The following is a 16,071-nucleotide window of genomic DNA, read 5'->3' on the forward strand; positions in this document are numbered from 1 at the left end:
CCACCAGCCCCGAGTACAAGCCCATTGGGAAGGTCATCTGCCTCAGGAGATTGCAGTCCTGGGGAGGGGGCTGGGGACCACAGTGTTGAGCACCCCCTTCTTCTTGCCATCCCTGGGCTTGGGTATGGAGGCCTCACCTGTCATACAGGTCTTGACTTTCCCATGGCTCTGTTCCGCGGGTTCCCCTGACATTTGGTGTTTGCCCTTGGTGCAGGGTCCTGAAACACTCCGTGGACGCCACCTATGAGGAGCAGGGCCCCAGCCCTGGGTACCGCATGGAGCTGTCCATCTTCTACGTGGTCTACTTCGTGGTCTTCCCCTTCTTCTTCGTCAACATCTTCGTGGCCTTGATCATCATCACCTTTCAGGAGCAGGGGGACAAGGTGATGTCTGAATGCAGCCTGGAGAAGAACGAGGTGGGTGGCTCCCTCTTCTGCCTCATGTGCATGTGGGCTGTGGATGCTCCACTGGGCCCCCGATGGGCAGCAGAGACAGAAGTACTAGACTTCCCTTCTGCGTGGGGCTCACTCACTGCTGCAGAGCCGGCCGGTGGCAGGGTGGGGCGGGGAGAGAAGGAGGAGGCTGTTCCGGGCTGCATGCGAGGGTGGAGGACATGGGTGGGATGCTCTGGGTGCTCCGGTGTGGGGGTCCCCTGCCCCCTCCGGATGCTCACTGCTCCTTCCCCATGCAGAGGGCTTGCATCGACTTCGCCATCAGCGCCAAGCCCCTCAGCGGTACATGGCCCAGGGACAAGCAGTCGTTCCAGTACAAGACCTGGACATTTGTGGTCTCACCTCCCTTTGAGTACTTCATCATGGCCATGATCGCTCTCAACACGGTGGTGCTCATGATGAAGGTATGTGGGCCTGGCACGGGGCACAGTGGGGGACAGCTGGGGTGTGAGAGAGCCACCATCGCGGCTGATCACATCCTGGGCAGCATGGGATGCCTACTGTAGCCCCGTGCCTGGGGTTGTCTGTGGGCTGAGACAGCGTGTCCTGGGAGAACACGGTGAGAGCAGGGACGCTGTCCCTACCTTGGGCAGGCAGATGTGCAATTCTCTGTGCTCTGGCAGGAGGTCAAGGTGCGGGTGTCGGGGGGCAGCCGAGCCTGCGGCTGATGGCACTCATTCCCCACGCAGTTCTATGACGCACCTTATGAGTACGAGCTGATGCTGAAATGCCTGAACATTGTGTTCACGTCCATGTTCTCCATGGAATGCGTGCTGAAGATTATCGCTTTTGGGGTGCTGGTAGGTGCCTTGGCTCCCTCTTGGCCTTTTGGTGGTCTGCACCATGGCTCCATCTCTGTAGGGGACCCTTCAGGGACTCAGAGCATGGAGATTGGAATTCCCTGAGCCCCCAGAGCAAATGCGACATTGCCAGGGCCCCGAGGAAGGGGCTGCTCCTGTGCTTTCAGCTGCCTGAGCTCCGCTCCAGCCCAGCTCCTGGAGACAGGCAGGGCCATGTTCCTCCTCTCTGGACGTATAGCTTTCAGTTCTGCACCTGCCCAGAACCACAGGTGTTTGCTTACCCAGCTGTGGTGGCCCACCTGGGGTGACCCACCTGTCCCTCTGCTCCTTTCTCGATGAGGACACTTCCTGCGGCTCCGTGCCTGGCTTCTGCCTTGCCAGCCTCCAGCAGTAACTGCTCTTTTTTCTCTCTAGAACTATTTCAGAGATGCCTGGAACGTCTTTGATTTTGTCACTGTGTTGGGAAGTATAACTGATATTTTAGTAACAGAGATTGCGGTGAGTAGCATTTCCTGTCCTTCCTCCAGGGCCCCAGACTGGTTTCCTTCTGGGCGGGGCTCCCTTGGTGTACCTCCAGGTCCTGAGTGTTAGGCCCCCTCTCTCTTGCCCTAGGAGCCCCTGGAAAAAAGGAGGCTTCTCTCCAGAGGTGGGGTTGGGGGTTGTGTATTATCTTGGGAAATGCATTTTCTTGGATAAGAAAGTAGTTTCCGGAAGGTCTTCTGGTCTGGTGGTCTGAGAGTCACCTAGGAGCTCCATCAGCAATGACTGACCAGGAAGACAAGAATCTTTTAAATCTGCATGTGTCTAAGAAATCGAACAACTTGGCACCAAATTACATGAAGTGAATTTAAACTATTTTAGAATATCAGGTTTGTTTTATGTGTGTGTGTGTGTGTGTGTGTGTGTAAATAAAACAAGATTACTTGTCCATATCATACGCAGATTATGGGCGAAAACTGACCAAATGCTACAACATAAACTTGTCTCAACAAATGTCACAGAATCTGAATTCAGTCATGAAGTTAGAATTAAATGGCAAAACATCTCCTCTGTCTTAGTCTGGGTTCTCCAGGAGCAGGCACGGAAGTGGGGCTCTTGTATAAGTTGTTCTAGGAGGCGCTCCCAGGCAAAACCGCACGAGCGGGGTTTGGGGAAATGGGTGGTAAGTGAAGGCGCATCAGGAGTGTCGGATCTGTAGCCCGGTGTCGGGTGGGTTCGGTTCGTCCCCCAGGGGGCCCAGAGACAAGGGGGCCATGGCTCAGAGCTCTTGCCTCTGCACTGGTCAGTCCACAGCTACGGGCCGCACCTGGGGTTCGGTTGTCAGATGCCTCCAGCCCTCCTGAGTGTACCCCAAGTGGAGGCTCTGGCAGCCCTGGGGCAGAAGGAATACCAGGCTGCATGGTAACAGGGCTGGACGGGAGTGCCTGACCGACTACTGTGAGCCTGGCCCCACTCAGCTCTGTCACATCTCACAGTGGGTTCACTTCCCTTGTTCTTCAGGGTGCTGCTGGCCTCCGTGTCAGGGGCAGGGGGTCGGGAAGACCTGGAGCTGGTCTGAGGCCAGGGGAGGCTCATGCACATGTTCTTCCTGTCCCCCTCTTGGGGTCACCTGATGGGTGGCCAGCCTGCTGTGGCGCAGGTTGCTGGGCCAGATCAGGGAGCCTACAGTGTCACCCTGGGTGGCCCAAGCCCCAGCTCGTCACAGTTATGTGGTTCTGGCTGATACAGCACCCCAGTCGTCATTGAGACTGATCATAGAGCATCTGGAAAGGCCCTGGTGAACCCCCTGATTTCCAGACAGACTTCTTCCTGCCCTGTGTGGTGGCAGCTCTGTCCTTTTCAGTACCAGCATCAGATACCCTGGCCAGCCTGGAAGCTCTGCTCAGCCTGCTGGTCGTTTGGGATGAGAGGCAGGAAGTGACAAGGGGCCACCATGACAGCAGTCCACAGTGGAACACTTCACGACCCCTTGAGCCAGGACCTCTAGATTGGCCAAACCGAAACTTACGGAGATGATGAGAACGCAGTCTGACCTGGGCTGTGGGAGGGCAGGGAGGGGGCCACCCCTGCTACCCTCTCTTGCTTTCCGGGCCTGTGCAACACTGCGACACCAGCACCATCTCTTGTCTGTCTGCTCACCTTGAAGGACGTATCCCAGCCCCGTGAGGCAGGTCACTGAGCCGGCATTTAACCTGGGCCTTTAGGAGGCTCTTCCAGCGTTTCAGGAGGTTCCTACTTCCTGAGTGATGTGGACTGGGGTACGCCTGTGGACCCTGTGTCATCGGCTCCTGTGTACCTGCCTGTGTGTGCTCTGAGCGGATGTTACGTGGAACCCAGTTGGGTGAATTCGATGCTGGGGCAGGCCAAGGTATTCCCTCAGCAAAGACAGACCCACGCCCAGTGTGTGAGTGATCGCAGGTGAGACAAACAACACTTCCAGCTGAAAGGGTTCCCATGTAAGCCAGTGATCACCAAGTGGCTGGTTGGCAGCCTAAAGCATGGTGCGCTGTAGAGGCCTCCTCGACTTCTGCGCATAGCAGGCTGGGTGTTAGGTAGGGGCCATGACTGGATCAGCTTTGCTGAGAGGGAGCGCACCTCCTGAGCTCAGGCCCAGCTTTCATCTCAGCCATCAAAGTCACTCCACTCGCAGATCTGCTGGTGAGGATAGAAGCTGGCCGTCATCTCGTGGGTCAGCCATCTCAAGGCCTGGTTTTTGGTGCCCCTGCAGCTATGGGTGGGCACCGATGTGTAATGCAAGGGTTGGCTGGGCCCATCTGGATGCTTTTCCTCAACTTCCGTTCCCTCCGGAGCCATGGCTAAGTTTTAGCTCTTGCCTGCGGTCTTATAGTCAGTACTACAGGCAGCTTCTTTGTCCTTCTGGGTCATGGCTGATCAGGTTCCCTGCCAGGAACCCTGCCTCGCCACTGTCCTTCGGGTCGCCTCTAGGTTGGGTTCTAGTGAAGCTGCCCCAGTGTATTGAGCCACCGCTTCAGAGACCGGGTTTGAGTTTCTTCTCCTGGCTTTAGCGATCATCTCATGATATGCTTGGGTAGGAGTGAGCTAAGGAAGACAGGTGCAGCAAAGGTGAGAGGCCTGGGGCACTGGGCCACTTGTCATGTGACTCTGTCCTCTGGATGTGCTTGGGTTTGGCCCTGGAGGCAGTGGTTCCACCATAACACCGGATTGTTGGCAGGCCTGCTACACACACTCCTAAGGACAAGCAGCAGAGCCGTGGACACAGTTGTCTCATGCTCAGACACGGTCTCCACCAGGGCCCAGTAGCCAGGAGCGGCCCCTCCCATGGGTGATGTCTTCAGCCAATGACATGGCCTTGCTCCAGAATTGTAGGGTGTCTCGGCCCAAGTTGTCGGGCTTCTGGTACTGCAGCATGGGTCTGAATCTCCCTGCTCTGAGTCCTCTCAAACCTGGCAGCTTTGTGTCACCCGATAAATGGCTCAAAGACTATTTCCTCAGTGATGCGTGGCATCATCAAACTCAAGGAAGCCTGCCGGGAGCAGGAAGTGTGAGGTGTGAAAACCAATTTGTCTTGCCTTGTATCACTGATTGTAGTAGTCCTTTGCATTAGCTTTCTACCTAAAATATGATGAAAGATCACTCTAACCCTAAACAAAGTCTTTCTTTTTGATATTTAAACTTTATTTTATTTTTCCAGTGTTCCAAAATTCATTGTTTATGCACCACACCCAGTGCTCCATGCCATACGCACCCTCCTTAATATCCACCACCAGGATCACCCAACCTCCCCACTCCCGTCCCCTTCAAAACCCTCAGTTTGTTTCTCAGAGTCCACAGTCTCTCATGGTTTGTCTCCCCCTCCGATCTCTCCCCACTCACTTCTCTCCAGCTCTCTTTGTCCTCTGTGTTACTCATGCTCCACAAGTAAGTGAAACCATATGATAATTGACTCTCTCTGCTTGACTTATTTCACTTAGCATAGTCTCTTCCAGTCTCATCCACATTGATACAAAAATTGGGTATTCATCCTTTCTGATGGAGGCATAATACTCCATTTTATATGGACCACATCTTCCTTATCCATTCATCCATTGAAGGGCATCTTTCCACAGTTTGGTGACTGTGGCCATTGCTGCTATGAACATTGGGATACAGATGGCCCTTCTTTTCACTACATCTGTATCTTTAGGGTAAATACCCAGTAGTGCAATCACAGGGTAATAGGGAAGCTCTATTTTTAATTTCATAAGGAATCTCCACTGTTTTCCAGAGTGGCTGCACCAACTTGCATTCCCACCAACAGTATAAGAGGGTTCCCCTTTCTCCACAACCTCTCTTTGTCAATTTTTGCCATTCTAACTGGTGTAAGATGGTATCTCAATGTGGTTTTGATTTGAATTTCCCTGATGGCTAGTGATGATGAACATTATTTCGTGTGTCTGTTAGCCATTTGTATGTCTTCTTTGGAGAAGTGTCTGTTCATATCTTCTGCCCATTTTTTGATGTAATTATCTGTTTTTTGAGCATTAGAGGAGTTCTTTATAGCTCTTGGATATCAGCCCTTCATCTGTATTGTCATTTGCGAATATCTTGTCCCATTCCGTGGGTTGCCTCTTTGTTTTGTTGACTGTTTCCTTTGCTCTGCAGAAGATTTTGATCTTGACGAAGTCCCCAAAGTTCATTTTCCCTTTTCTTTCCTGTGACTTTGGAGGCATATCTTGAAAGAAGTTGCTGTGGCCGATGTCGAAGAGGTGACTGCCTATGTTCTCCTCTAGGATTCTGATGGTTTCCTGCCTCATGTTGAGGTCTTTTATCCATTCTGAGTTTATCTTTGTGTACGGTATAAGAGAATGGTCGTGTTTCATTCTTCTATACATAGCTGTCCAATTTTCCCAGTACGATTTATTGAAGAGATTGTCTTTTTTCCACTGGACCTTTTTTTCCTGCTTTGTCGAAGATTATTTGACTATAGAGTTGCGGGTCTGTGTCTGGACTCTCCACTCTGTTCCACTGGTCTATGTGACTGTTTTTATGCCAGTACCAGCTGTCTCGGTGATCACAGCTTTGTAGTAAAGCTTGAAATCAGGCAGTGGGATGCCCCCGGTTTTGTTTTTCTTTTTCAACATTTCCTTAGCAATTCGGGATATCTTCTGGTTCCACACAAATTTTAGAATTGTTTGTTCCACCCCTTTGCAAAATGCCAGTGGAATTTTGATCGGGATCAAGATTTTTCATCTATACTGAAAGTATAGATGGCTCTAGGCAGTATAGACATTTTAACAATGTTTATTCTTCCAATCCATGAGCATGGAATGCTCTTCCATATTTTTGTGTCTTCTTCAATTTCTTTCAAGAGTCTAAACAAATTCTTGAAGTGAATAGAAAAAGAGTGAACATCCCTAACTGCTGATATGAGACTAGTACAACCCGGACACCAGAATTATTTAAAAAACAGAATATAATAAAGGAAGATCATACTCTACGCTCATTCATTAACATTGAGTAAAATGCATCAGAGAGTCTAATTTAGATTAGCAGATCAAAGGATACTATTAATGTGATCCTGACATTGGTGCAGAGAAGATGTTCAATAAAACTCAAATTGTATTCATGATAGAAATTATTAGCAATGTAGGAATTATTGACCTGATGAAGAGAATTTACCAAAAATCCTGCACTAACATCATATGATGGTGGAATTTGGAAAGAATTCCCTTTAAAATTAGGAAAAGACTGTACCTGTCAGCACTCCTTCTTTTCCAACATGGAACTTCAGAGCCTGGTTGGTTCAGTAAAGTGAACATCAGCCCCGTGAGGATTAGAGGTGTTGGTCCAGTTCACTGCACATTCCAGGGCTTGGGTGTTTAGGAGACACTTGTTGAGTGAACGAGACAAGAAAAATAAATAAAACACCCAAGTATTAGAACAGAAATAGGCAAAGCTGCCATTATTCCTAGATAACATTATTATCCGTAGATCCGGAATCCTTTCGAGCCAAGAAGAGCATTTGGCACGGCTGCTGAGTCGAGTACCCGAGCCAGTAGCCGACCGCAGATCATGACCGTGTCAGCAGTTCCACCTGCAGCCCTAACGACACCCGAATACAAGATCTTTATGTGGAAAAGTCCTAACCCTCAGTGACAGATAGGAGAGGAGACTTAAGTAGATGGTGTTAGCATGTCAATACTAAGTAGTGTCAACTTCAGAGATGGTTCTGCCCAAATTGATCTGTAGATTCAATGTAATTTCAATAGGTGAATTTGTTTTTGTTTTGGAAATTGGCAAGTTGCTTCTAAAACTCATCAGAAAGGGCAAAGGCCCCCTGAATACTCAAGATACTTAAGAAGTGGAGGGTGCTGCTGGGGCAGTGGGCATGGAAATGTACTGTTCTTGTTGGTGATAAGACTTCTTATAAAGCTAGAGTGCTAAGACTGTGGTGCTGGCTTAGGGGAGAGTAAGTGAGCCAATGGACGGAATCAAGAGCCTAGAATCAGAATCACTCGTGTATGGAAACTTGATATATGACTGTGCTGCTTAGTGGCGAGTAATTCAACAATCGATGTGGGTATAATTATGATCAACATAGTGAAAGATGGAAATTGGATCTTTATCCATTCACAAAAAAGCTATTTCAAATGGATGAAAATACTTAAATATAAGAGGAAAAAAAGTTTAAAACTCTTAGAAGAGTATACAGATTCTCTTTAAGACCTCGGGATAGGGACTGATTGCTTAAGCAAACTATAAGGAAGCATCATCCATAATTGAAAAAAAAAATTCTATAAAATGAAGAGTTTCTGTTCATCAAAAGAAGAAAGGACAATCCATGAAGAGGAAGGGGATATTTGCATCACATTCCTTCATTTATCTGTTATGAATCCCTTATAAATTATAAATGGATGAACCCATTATCCATTATCAATATTTATGCATTGCCTATCACGTAGTAAGCGGTACTCTAAGTGCAGGGACAAAAGATGAAAATCTGAGTTTCATTCCCATAAGAGAGACGCAGTGTCACGCGATGAGAGGCATTGGGAGAAGGCAAAGCAGCGAAGGGTTATGAGACACGGAACCGGGGGGCAGGGGCTTTGATGGCTGTGTGCCCAGAGGAGATGTCACTGACTTGGTGACTTGCCAGTGAAGATGTCTGGGTCTGTGAGGAGGTGGAGCAGCGGGGCCTGGGCGAGCAGCCCTGAGCCCTGCACCCACCCAGCACCTGCAGCATGACAAGGGGCGGAGGGAATGGGGAGAAGGGAAGGATTTGCAGTTGCAGTCAGTTCGGGATTTTATTTAGAGTGAGGTTGGAACAGGAGGGACATGATCTGCGTTTTCAGACCAAACGTCTAGCTGAGAGTATAGTACAGGGCACAGGCAGAAGCAGCTCGGTGGGTTAGGGCTTAGCTGGTTATCCCAGAAACAGACCCCAAGACAGGAGTTCAGTGCAAGTCATTCATTTGGGAGGTGACCTCAGGAATACCAGGGAGCAAGGAAGTGGGTCAGGGAAGGGAGGCGGCCAGAATATCGTGTACTCAGAGGGCAGTTACCACTGTGGGTCCTCATGGGGAGCCCTGAACCTCTGTTATCCCTGCAAGTGGCAAGGCGGCTGGGGTATTTTTCAGCAAGTGCTGTTAGCCACTAGCCGAAGGCTGCTGGTAGGATAGGAGGAGACCACGAAATGTTAATTCTCAGACACCTGCGTCCTGGTCTGGGAGAATTCTCAGGGGAAAAAGATGCAGATGCTGACAATTGAGTGATGGGTCTGGGAGTGCCACTCAGGGAGCCCAGTAGAGGGACTGGGGGCTTGGGCTTGGGTGAGAGACCGTCGTTCTGGATGTGTTTTCCAGTAGAGCTGCTGGTGGAGCAACGGTCTGGGTGAAAGTTGAGGGAAGAATGGCGTCCGATCTGAGCACACGGGGACATGGGTTATCTGTAATTGAAAAGGAAAAGACTGGGTGGACCAGGTCGGTTGTGCACTGTTTGTACATGGGGCCTGGATGCAGCATGTGCGTGTTAGGGTGGGTTGCCTGTTGGCCTTCCGCAGGACTTGTCCAACAGGCTGTTGGACAGACGTGCCTGGAGTTTGGAGGAGAGATTCGTGCCAGTCCTATGCTGGGGAACCATGAGCCTGTAGGATGAAATCAGAGCCGTGAGGCTGGATGAGGTCAATAACAGAGAGCAAGAATGGGCTCCTCAGGCCTCAGATGCACCGACATTGATTGACAAAGGAGTGGTCGGAGGGCAGAGAGGTTTTCTGAACCATTAGTGAAGGTTAGTGTCCAGAATGTGCAAGGCCCTTCAGTGAATCATTAAGAAGAACAGAAGCAACCAAATGAAAAAATGAGCTGAAGGTGTAACTGGGCATTTTGCTAAAAGAATGAGAAACAGAAATGACCAATGAATCTTATTTGTAATTAAAGAAACGTAAAGTGAAAGACATTGAGATGCTTTTTCACACCCTCTGGTTTGTCAGACAGGAATTCCAGCCATGCCAGTGCTTAGCAAGTGGGTCAGCCAGAACCTCCACGCTCCTGCTGGGAAAAGTGTGGCAATCCCCAGAAAGTCAGGTGTAGGCATGCCTGCCACTCGGGGATTCCCTCTTAGGTCATGTGCCAGAGGGTGTCCGGGCAGGTGACCCAGAGACCCTCTCACACAGAGGTTCGTGGCTACACAGTTCACGGCAGCCCCGGGATGCACTGGTTGTGACTGCCTGTGAACACAGTGATGCGCCCCCACGCACCAGAGGGTGGTCTCTGCATCAGGAGGGAAGCCCCCGAGAAGCAGTTTGCTCGCTGTCAGCAAGTCTGCCCAAGTCTGAGAAGGCCGCGTACAGTAGCGTCCCATCACAAAGGTTAAGAGAAGCCAAGTCTAACACGTTTTCAGAGTTTGTGGTAAGACAGTGAAGAAAAGAAACTGTTAACAGGAATCACAGGTAGCCGCTAGTCTGGGGAGGACCAAGGGAGACAAGAAGGGCTTTGAAAGTCTTGGTGACACTCCGTTTTCTTTAAGTGGGGTGATGGATGGATGGACATTTTATTCCTTTTCTTTAAAATGTGCGTCTATACACATATTTGTACATATTCTTCTGTGTATGTGGTATGTTTCATGGTTTTAAAAAATTAACAATCCAAATAATATGGGGAAAAGTTCTGAGCTGCCATTTTCATGCAAAACCAAGGATATTTGTCACACCAGCCATTGGCATTGTGGCATTTCCAGGTGCTTCTCATCCAGGAGTAGTTTGTACCAGTGTGTTGCTGGGAGGAGCAAGCTTGCTGCTGATCCCTCCGGGCCTCATCCTGGACTCAGCCGACTTTGTTCCCTGGATAGAGGGATCCAGACACCGAGCTCCCATCTGCTAGGACACAGCTCTGGGGTTCCTTCATAGGCGTGTGTCCTCTCAGAGAGGGCAGAATGATGAGCGGGTATCAAGGGTGAGGGTTGCCAGATGTGCAGAGCGCATGATGCCTAAATGTCTTCTGGGGAGACCTCTGGCTCCAGAGAGGCCCGCACACAAGACAGAGACCTTCTGTATGCAGGAGGCCCGGTGTCTGTCCCTCAGCTGTTGGACACTTGAGGCCTGGGTGGCTTGTGGTTGGATCAGACCTCCCTTCAAATAAGCCCTCCATGGCGGCGGCCGTCAGCCCCCGATGCCCAGCAGGGCTGGCGGGAGGACTGAGGTGCCGCTCGGCTCGGAAGCTCTGCTGGCTCTGGCCACTAGCGCTCCTGTCCTTCACCCTGTTCTGCCCAAAGTGGAAAAGATGACAGGGAGCCGGCGTGTGGATTAGTGGCGTCTTCATTTTTGTTCATTTGTAGTCACTTCATGTGTTACTTTGTGAATGTACTTTTTTTTCCTTAGGCAAAAATATGAGTGTCAGTTCCCACCTCCCACTTAATCAAAACAGAGTAATAGCCTTAACCAGGGTTGTGTAGAGACAGCATCCCCAAGGAAGCATAAAACTGACATTGATTTCTTTGCCTGGAAATAAAAAAACAAGTGTCTGTGAGTCATCTTTGGATTTGCATTACAAACAGGAATGCAAACGAGTGCCACCCTGTCTGCATAGCCTCCAGATTTCCAAAATATTTGATCTGGTGCATTTTAAGCAAAATGTGCAAAGTTTACTAAAATCCTAAAATTTTCCAGTGAGGTATTCAAAGTTTGAGTTTTTGCTTGTGTTGATGACTCATTTTCTCTTTTGTTTTCTGTTTTTGTTCTTGATTTGCCGTAAACTACCTGCTGACTCACGCCATCCAACCAACATACAATGCGAAAACCATGTCTCCGTCTGTATGTTGTGCTCCTGCTGCTCAAACATCCCAATTTGTAAATAATACGCAAATACCCATCCATGAAAACATCACATATAGGAAACGGTTGGTTTCATGACTTTAAACAGTTCTTAAAACTTGTTGCTTTGCTTGCTCTGCTCTTGTTCCTTCTCCTGTGAGGCCTCACCACCGCCTTCCTGAGGTGTGTGGTCAGAGTCTGGCAGTCCCCGTCCCCTCTGGTCTCTTCTCCTCAGCATCTGGGGTCCAGTGGGGGCTTCCGAGGGCCCCCCCAGGGACTGTTTGATTCAGGAACTGGCCTTGGGTCTTATGAGCCAAGTGGATAAGTGCCCAGCCAGTTTTTCCTGTTGGGATTGGGTTCAGAATTGGAGGGATTTTGTAGGGTATGAGTTTCAACCTGATCCTGTGGAGTCCATGGTTTCTCTGGCACCATCTCCCTTCTGCTCTGTCCCCATCGAACCCACATACGAAGGTGGTTCTCCCCAATGACCTCTGATGATGCCTCCTCTAGCATTCTTCCTGGGACTGCCCTTCCGTGGGGAATCCTTGGGGCTGGAGGGGATTGGAGATTGTGTCTCTGTGATTCAGAAGGGGTTGTGTAAGGCCTGACAGAGCAGGAAGAGGGTCTGTCCCCAGAGACAGCAGAGCACCTGGCTCCTGCGTCCAGCCTTCACTGGCCTGCTCGTGCACGCTTGCTCCGTGGGCTCGTGTGGGCTGCGGGCGGCGTGAACTGGGCCTTCCCCCCAGGCCTTCAGGAGTTATCTGACAGGAGAGCAAAGACAGCAGGAGCAGACAAACTGAGGCTGTGACTGGAAATTCATATAAAGTAGCAAGTATTTGAGATCCTGTTACAGAAAATGAACATGAATGATCAAGTGTTTAGCAAGTGGAGAAGATCTTGAGGTTTTGAGAAAATGCCATTTGATGCAGAAATATTCGAGTCACTCGGGCCCCTCCATGGCCGTTCCCTGTGCCCTTGGGAAGAGCTCCCTGCCCCCGTGCCCTCCTTCTTCAGAGTGCACACAGTCACACGACATGCTGAGCACCTTGGGGTCTGTTCCTCCTCATCGTCCAGCCAGGAAAAAGCCAAGTAGGAGAACAGTCTGTCGCTCGCTTGCTGGACCTTGCTGCCGGCATGGAGCGTGGCACCCAACAGATGGGCACAGGGCGCAGGGGATGTCTTTCGGGGTCTGAGGCTCCCCTTTGGGGGGTGTGTCACGATGCCTGGCGTGCCTTTAAATCCCTCAAATCTCGATTCCTCAGCATCTGGGCACAACGTCCTAATGTCCCCGTCTTGTGGGTGAGGAAGCCAGGGGCTCAGAAGAGCTGGGGACCAGGGTACCCTCAGGGTGAACCATCTACCACATTGCGGGTTGTGATAATGCCTCTTTGGGGTGCCCTAGACCTTCCCAGTGCCGGGGCAGGTGGCAGTCAGGAAGGGCCTGGCTTTGAAATGTAGGTGATTGAAATGTAGGCTTTGAAATAAGGTGCTTGGGGCTCTCTGGTGTGACAGAAACCATGGACTCTGGGAGGACGGGGCATGCCCTTTCCACCACTGAGGGGCTGGCTGAGGCCAGAGGTGATGACGCTTGGCCGTGGGGAGGCTGCTGTGTGCTTGCTGCCCCCCCTCCCCCGTTCTCCCGCATGCTGGTGCCTGGCAGCAACCGCCCTGGTGCGGCCCCGGAGTGCTCTGCCTGCCACCCCGTGCTTGGGGTATCTGTGGCTGCTGTCACCATCCGTCCTCATGGCTCTCTCAGGCTGTGTATCTGTGGCCCCCCCACCCCCCTCCCGAGTGCCCCCTGGAGCCCTGAGAAAAGACATCTGGGGGGAGGGGTGAGAGCTCCAGTCTCAGCAAAAAAGTAGGCAGGGGCGTGTGAACTTTGCGTTGGTGCACTGACTATGCGCATGATCAGTGCCCTCCCCTGCCTCACCCTGTCCTCTGTCCCTTCTTTCTCACCCAGAGCCTCTGTTTTCCCAAGAATCTCTAGGTGCAGTGGCCTGAGCAAAGTCCTTTGGGCTGGGCAGATGCTGTGTTGTAACAGTCTTGGGCCCTCCAGACGCAAGTGGGCAGGTGTGGTCCAAGTGGGGACCTCAGAGGAGGCCAGGCATTTGGCGGCTCCCTCACCTTCCTCTGCTTTACTGCCGCATGCAGAGGATTTCCCAGCGCTGTAGACGAGGTCTCCCTTCCACTGCTGTGCCGGTCCTCCCGAGCTGACCGGCTCACCTGCAAACCTGGGGCCCGCAGGACGAGTGTGGGTGTTTCCTGCACCACTGAGATTCTCTTGCCCCAGCGCAGCAAGCAGCTGAGGGAGCTGTAGGCAAGCCTGTTTGCCCTCCAGGATCCCACCCCACGGTCCACTTCTGCCTATTGCTGACCCTAGTCAGCACCTCCTTGTGACTACCAGAACTCCTCCCTCGTGGCTCCCACCTCTAGCCCCCCAGCAGAGACAGACTAGAGTCCTCAGCAGCCCCCACCCCAGTGGGAACAAAGGGGTGGACAGGGCTGGGTTGGGGCCACGGTCCTCAGAAGTGGGAGTGAGACCTGCCTGTCCACTGAATGCTTTGTCCCAGCCAGGACCAGCTGGGCAGCCCTGGAGGGGGGACAGCCAGCTGTCCCCACGCTCTGCACAGCCCCTGCACGTGCTGTCCCACTGCCGCTCATTTGAACATGTCTTGTTTTCTTCTGTCTCCATTGGACCACTGAATCTGGCGATACATTGTTTCTAAGCCTGAGCTGCTTGCCTGTGTTAGACACCCAGGTGTCAGGGAGCTGCTGTCCTGTGGGCACCTGGTCTCTAAGCAGACAGAGGCCGGGAAACTGCCCAGGGCCAAAAGCACCCCTATGTCATCTGCCCAGAGCTGTGCTTCCTGAAAGGGATGGGCTGATAATTCAAGGTGCCCCTGGGCCCAGATGGAAGGCTCACTCCCCCTCGGATGACGGAGCCATGCTTGACATCCTGGGATCTCTGCCGCTGGGAGCATTCGTGGATTTCCCGAGTAGCTTCCGTGGTGTGGGCAGTGGGATCGCCCACACTTACACTTCCTATGGGGACTTGTCTGCAGGCACCATGAGCAGCTCTGGGGGAAATGTTTGCCCCTCTGCCGGGTCCCAGGCAGGCAGGGGCTTTGCTAGCCATGCGGAGAAGGGACGGGCCCCTCAGAGGCTCTCCGTGGAGAAGCAGCCCTGCCCGGCGCTTGGACGGCTTGGCTGTGTTTTGCAAGAGGCGGTCTACGTTGGAGGCCCATCCACAGGTGGCCTCCCGGCTCCTCTTGGCAGCAAGCAGCTACTTCCGGGAGTTCGTCTCTCTCAGTCCCTGTCGGGTGCAGGGGAGCCTAGAGCAGAGGGTTTCCATTGATTTGCTGCATGAGAAGTGATTGGCAATGACAAGCTTCACTTTCGGAAGGTTTTCTGGTGGCCGATTGCTGCTTCTCTCCTGTAGAGCAGTGACTTTCTGTTTGGTCTCTCTTTGGATCCACTTTCCTTCGGGGCACAGCAGGTCTGGGAGAGGCGGGTGGGAGGTCTGCCGTGGTGGGAGGCTGATCTCCACCGGCTTGAGAACAGCCTGTCTTCCCCACAGAACAATTTCATCAACCTCAGCTTCCTGCGCCTGTTTCGGGCCGCCCGGCTCATCAAGCTGCTGCGCCAAGGCTATACCATCCGCATTCTGCTGTGGACCTTTGTGCAGTCCTTCAAGGTGAGGCCCGGCCCGGTGCTCCGACCCCTGGAGCGGCCCTCCTTCTGGAGGCCCCTTGGTGCCTATTACCCTGTTGTGGTTTACAGACCTTCTAAGTTGCCTAGACATCTCCTCGGTCGTGCTCACTGACCCTGTGGCGGGGCGTGCGACTGCTCAGGGATGAAGGAAGGGAGGCCGCCTCTTGGTAGAGGGGCTTTGCAGTTAGTGGGGTGGCTCTGTGGCCGCTGAGGTCCCAGTGGCCCCAGAGATGCGACCACCATCCCCTCCACAGACGAGGTCCGAGCCAGGCAGCAGGGCAGCCCCCAGGAGCTGCCTTGCCCTCCGTGTGTCTCCACAGGCCCTGCCCTACGTGTGTCTTCTCATCGCCATGCTGTTCTTCATCTACGCCATCATCGGCATGCAGGTGGGCGCGCTGATGGGACCGGGGGAGGCAGGGCGCTGGTCACGGTCACCAAATGGTACCCGTGACAGAGCGACACTCGGGGAACTTTGCTATGAGGCATATACCGTTTTTGGGACTTTATGAACTTAACTCTCAGAAAGGCTGTTCTGTCGATGAGGACACTGAGGTTGGGCGCCCCGAGTCTGGGCCTGTCTCCCAGAGTCCTCTAGTGAGGCGTAGTCCCCCCGTCTGTGGTACTGTGCTCTGCCGTGCTCCTGAGTAAAACCCCATGGGGCTGTTAGGGTGTCGGTGGGCTCATTGGACTGGGTGCTGGGCCCCCCCTGCCGGTGGAGCTTTGAAGCACATGTGCCTGGTGCTGAGCCCCAGCCGGTCCTTCTCAGTCCAGAGAGCTGGCCTGACCCTTTACAGGAGATTGTATGTTCCGGAAAAAAAGTCAGCAGGATCGAATCGGGTCA

General features: G+C 52.2%; 1 protein-coding gene across 9 annotated transcripts in view; it reads left to right on the forward strand.

The window, feature by feature from the left end:
• CACNA1B (calcium voltage-gated channel subunit alpha1 B) overlaps nt 1-16,071 on the forward strand; it is a 185,349-nt gene that overhangs the window by 136,617 nt on the left and 32,661 nt on the right. For 6 of the 9 annotated variants that reach the window (XR_006607487.1, XM_045082838.1, XM_045082839.1 and 3 more), the window contains exons 28-34: nt 215-416; nt 692-856; nt 1,142-1,252; nt 1,667-1,750; nt 11,600-11,605; nt 15,097-15,213; nt 15,551-15,616. Coding sequence is in view for 8 of the 9 variants with exons in the window: in XM_045082838.1 (XP_044938773.1) it covers nt 215-416; nt 692-856; nt 1,142-1,252; nt 1,667-1,750; nt 11,600-11,605; nt 15,097-15,213; nt 15,551-15,616 (751 nt within the window). In the remaining variant the exon portion in view is untranslated. The remainder of the gene's footprint in view (nt 1-214; nt 417-691; nt 857-1,141; nt 1,253-1,666; nt 1,751-11,599; nt 11,606-15,096; nt 15,214-15,550; nt 15,617-16,071) is intronic. The other 3 variants (XM_045082843.1, XM_045082844.1, XM_045082845.1) reach the window with 1 other exon arrangement.

Source organism: Mustela putorius, unplaced genomic scaffold (genome assembly GCF_011764305.1).
Source record: "Mustela putorius furo isolate JIRA1106 unplaced genomic scaffold, ASM1176430v1.1 tig00000596_pilon_pilon_pilon, whole genome shotgun sequence".
Classification (NCBI taxonomy): Eukaryota; Metazoa; Chordata; class Mammalia; order Carnivora; family Mustelidae; genus Mustela; species Mustela putorius.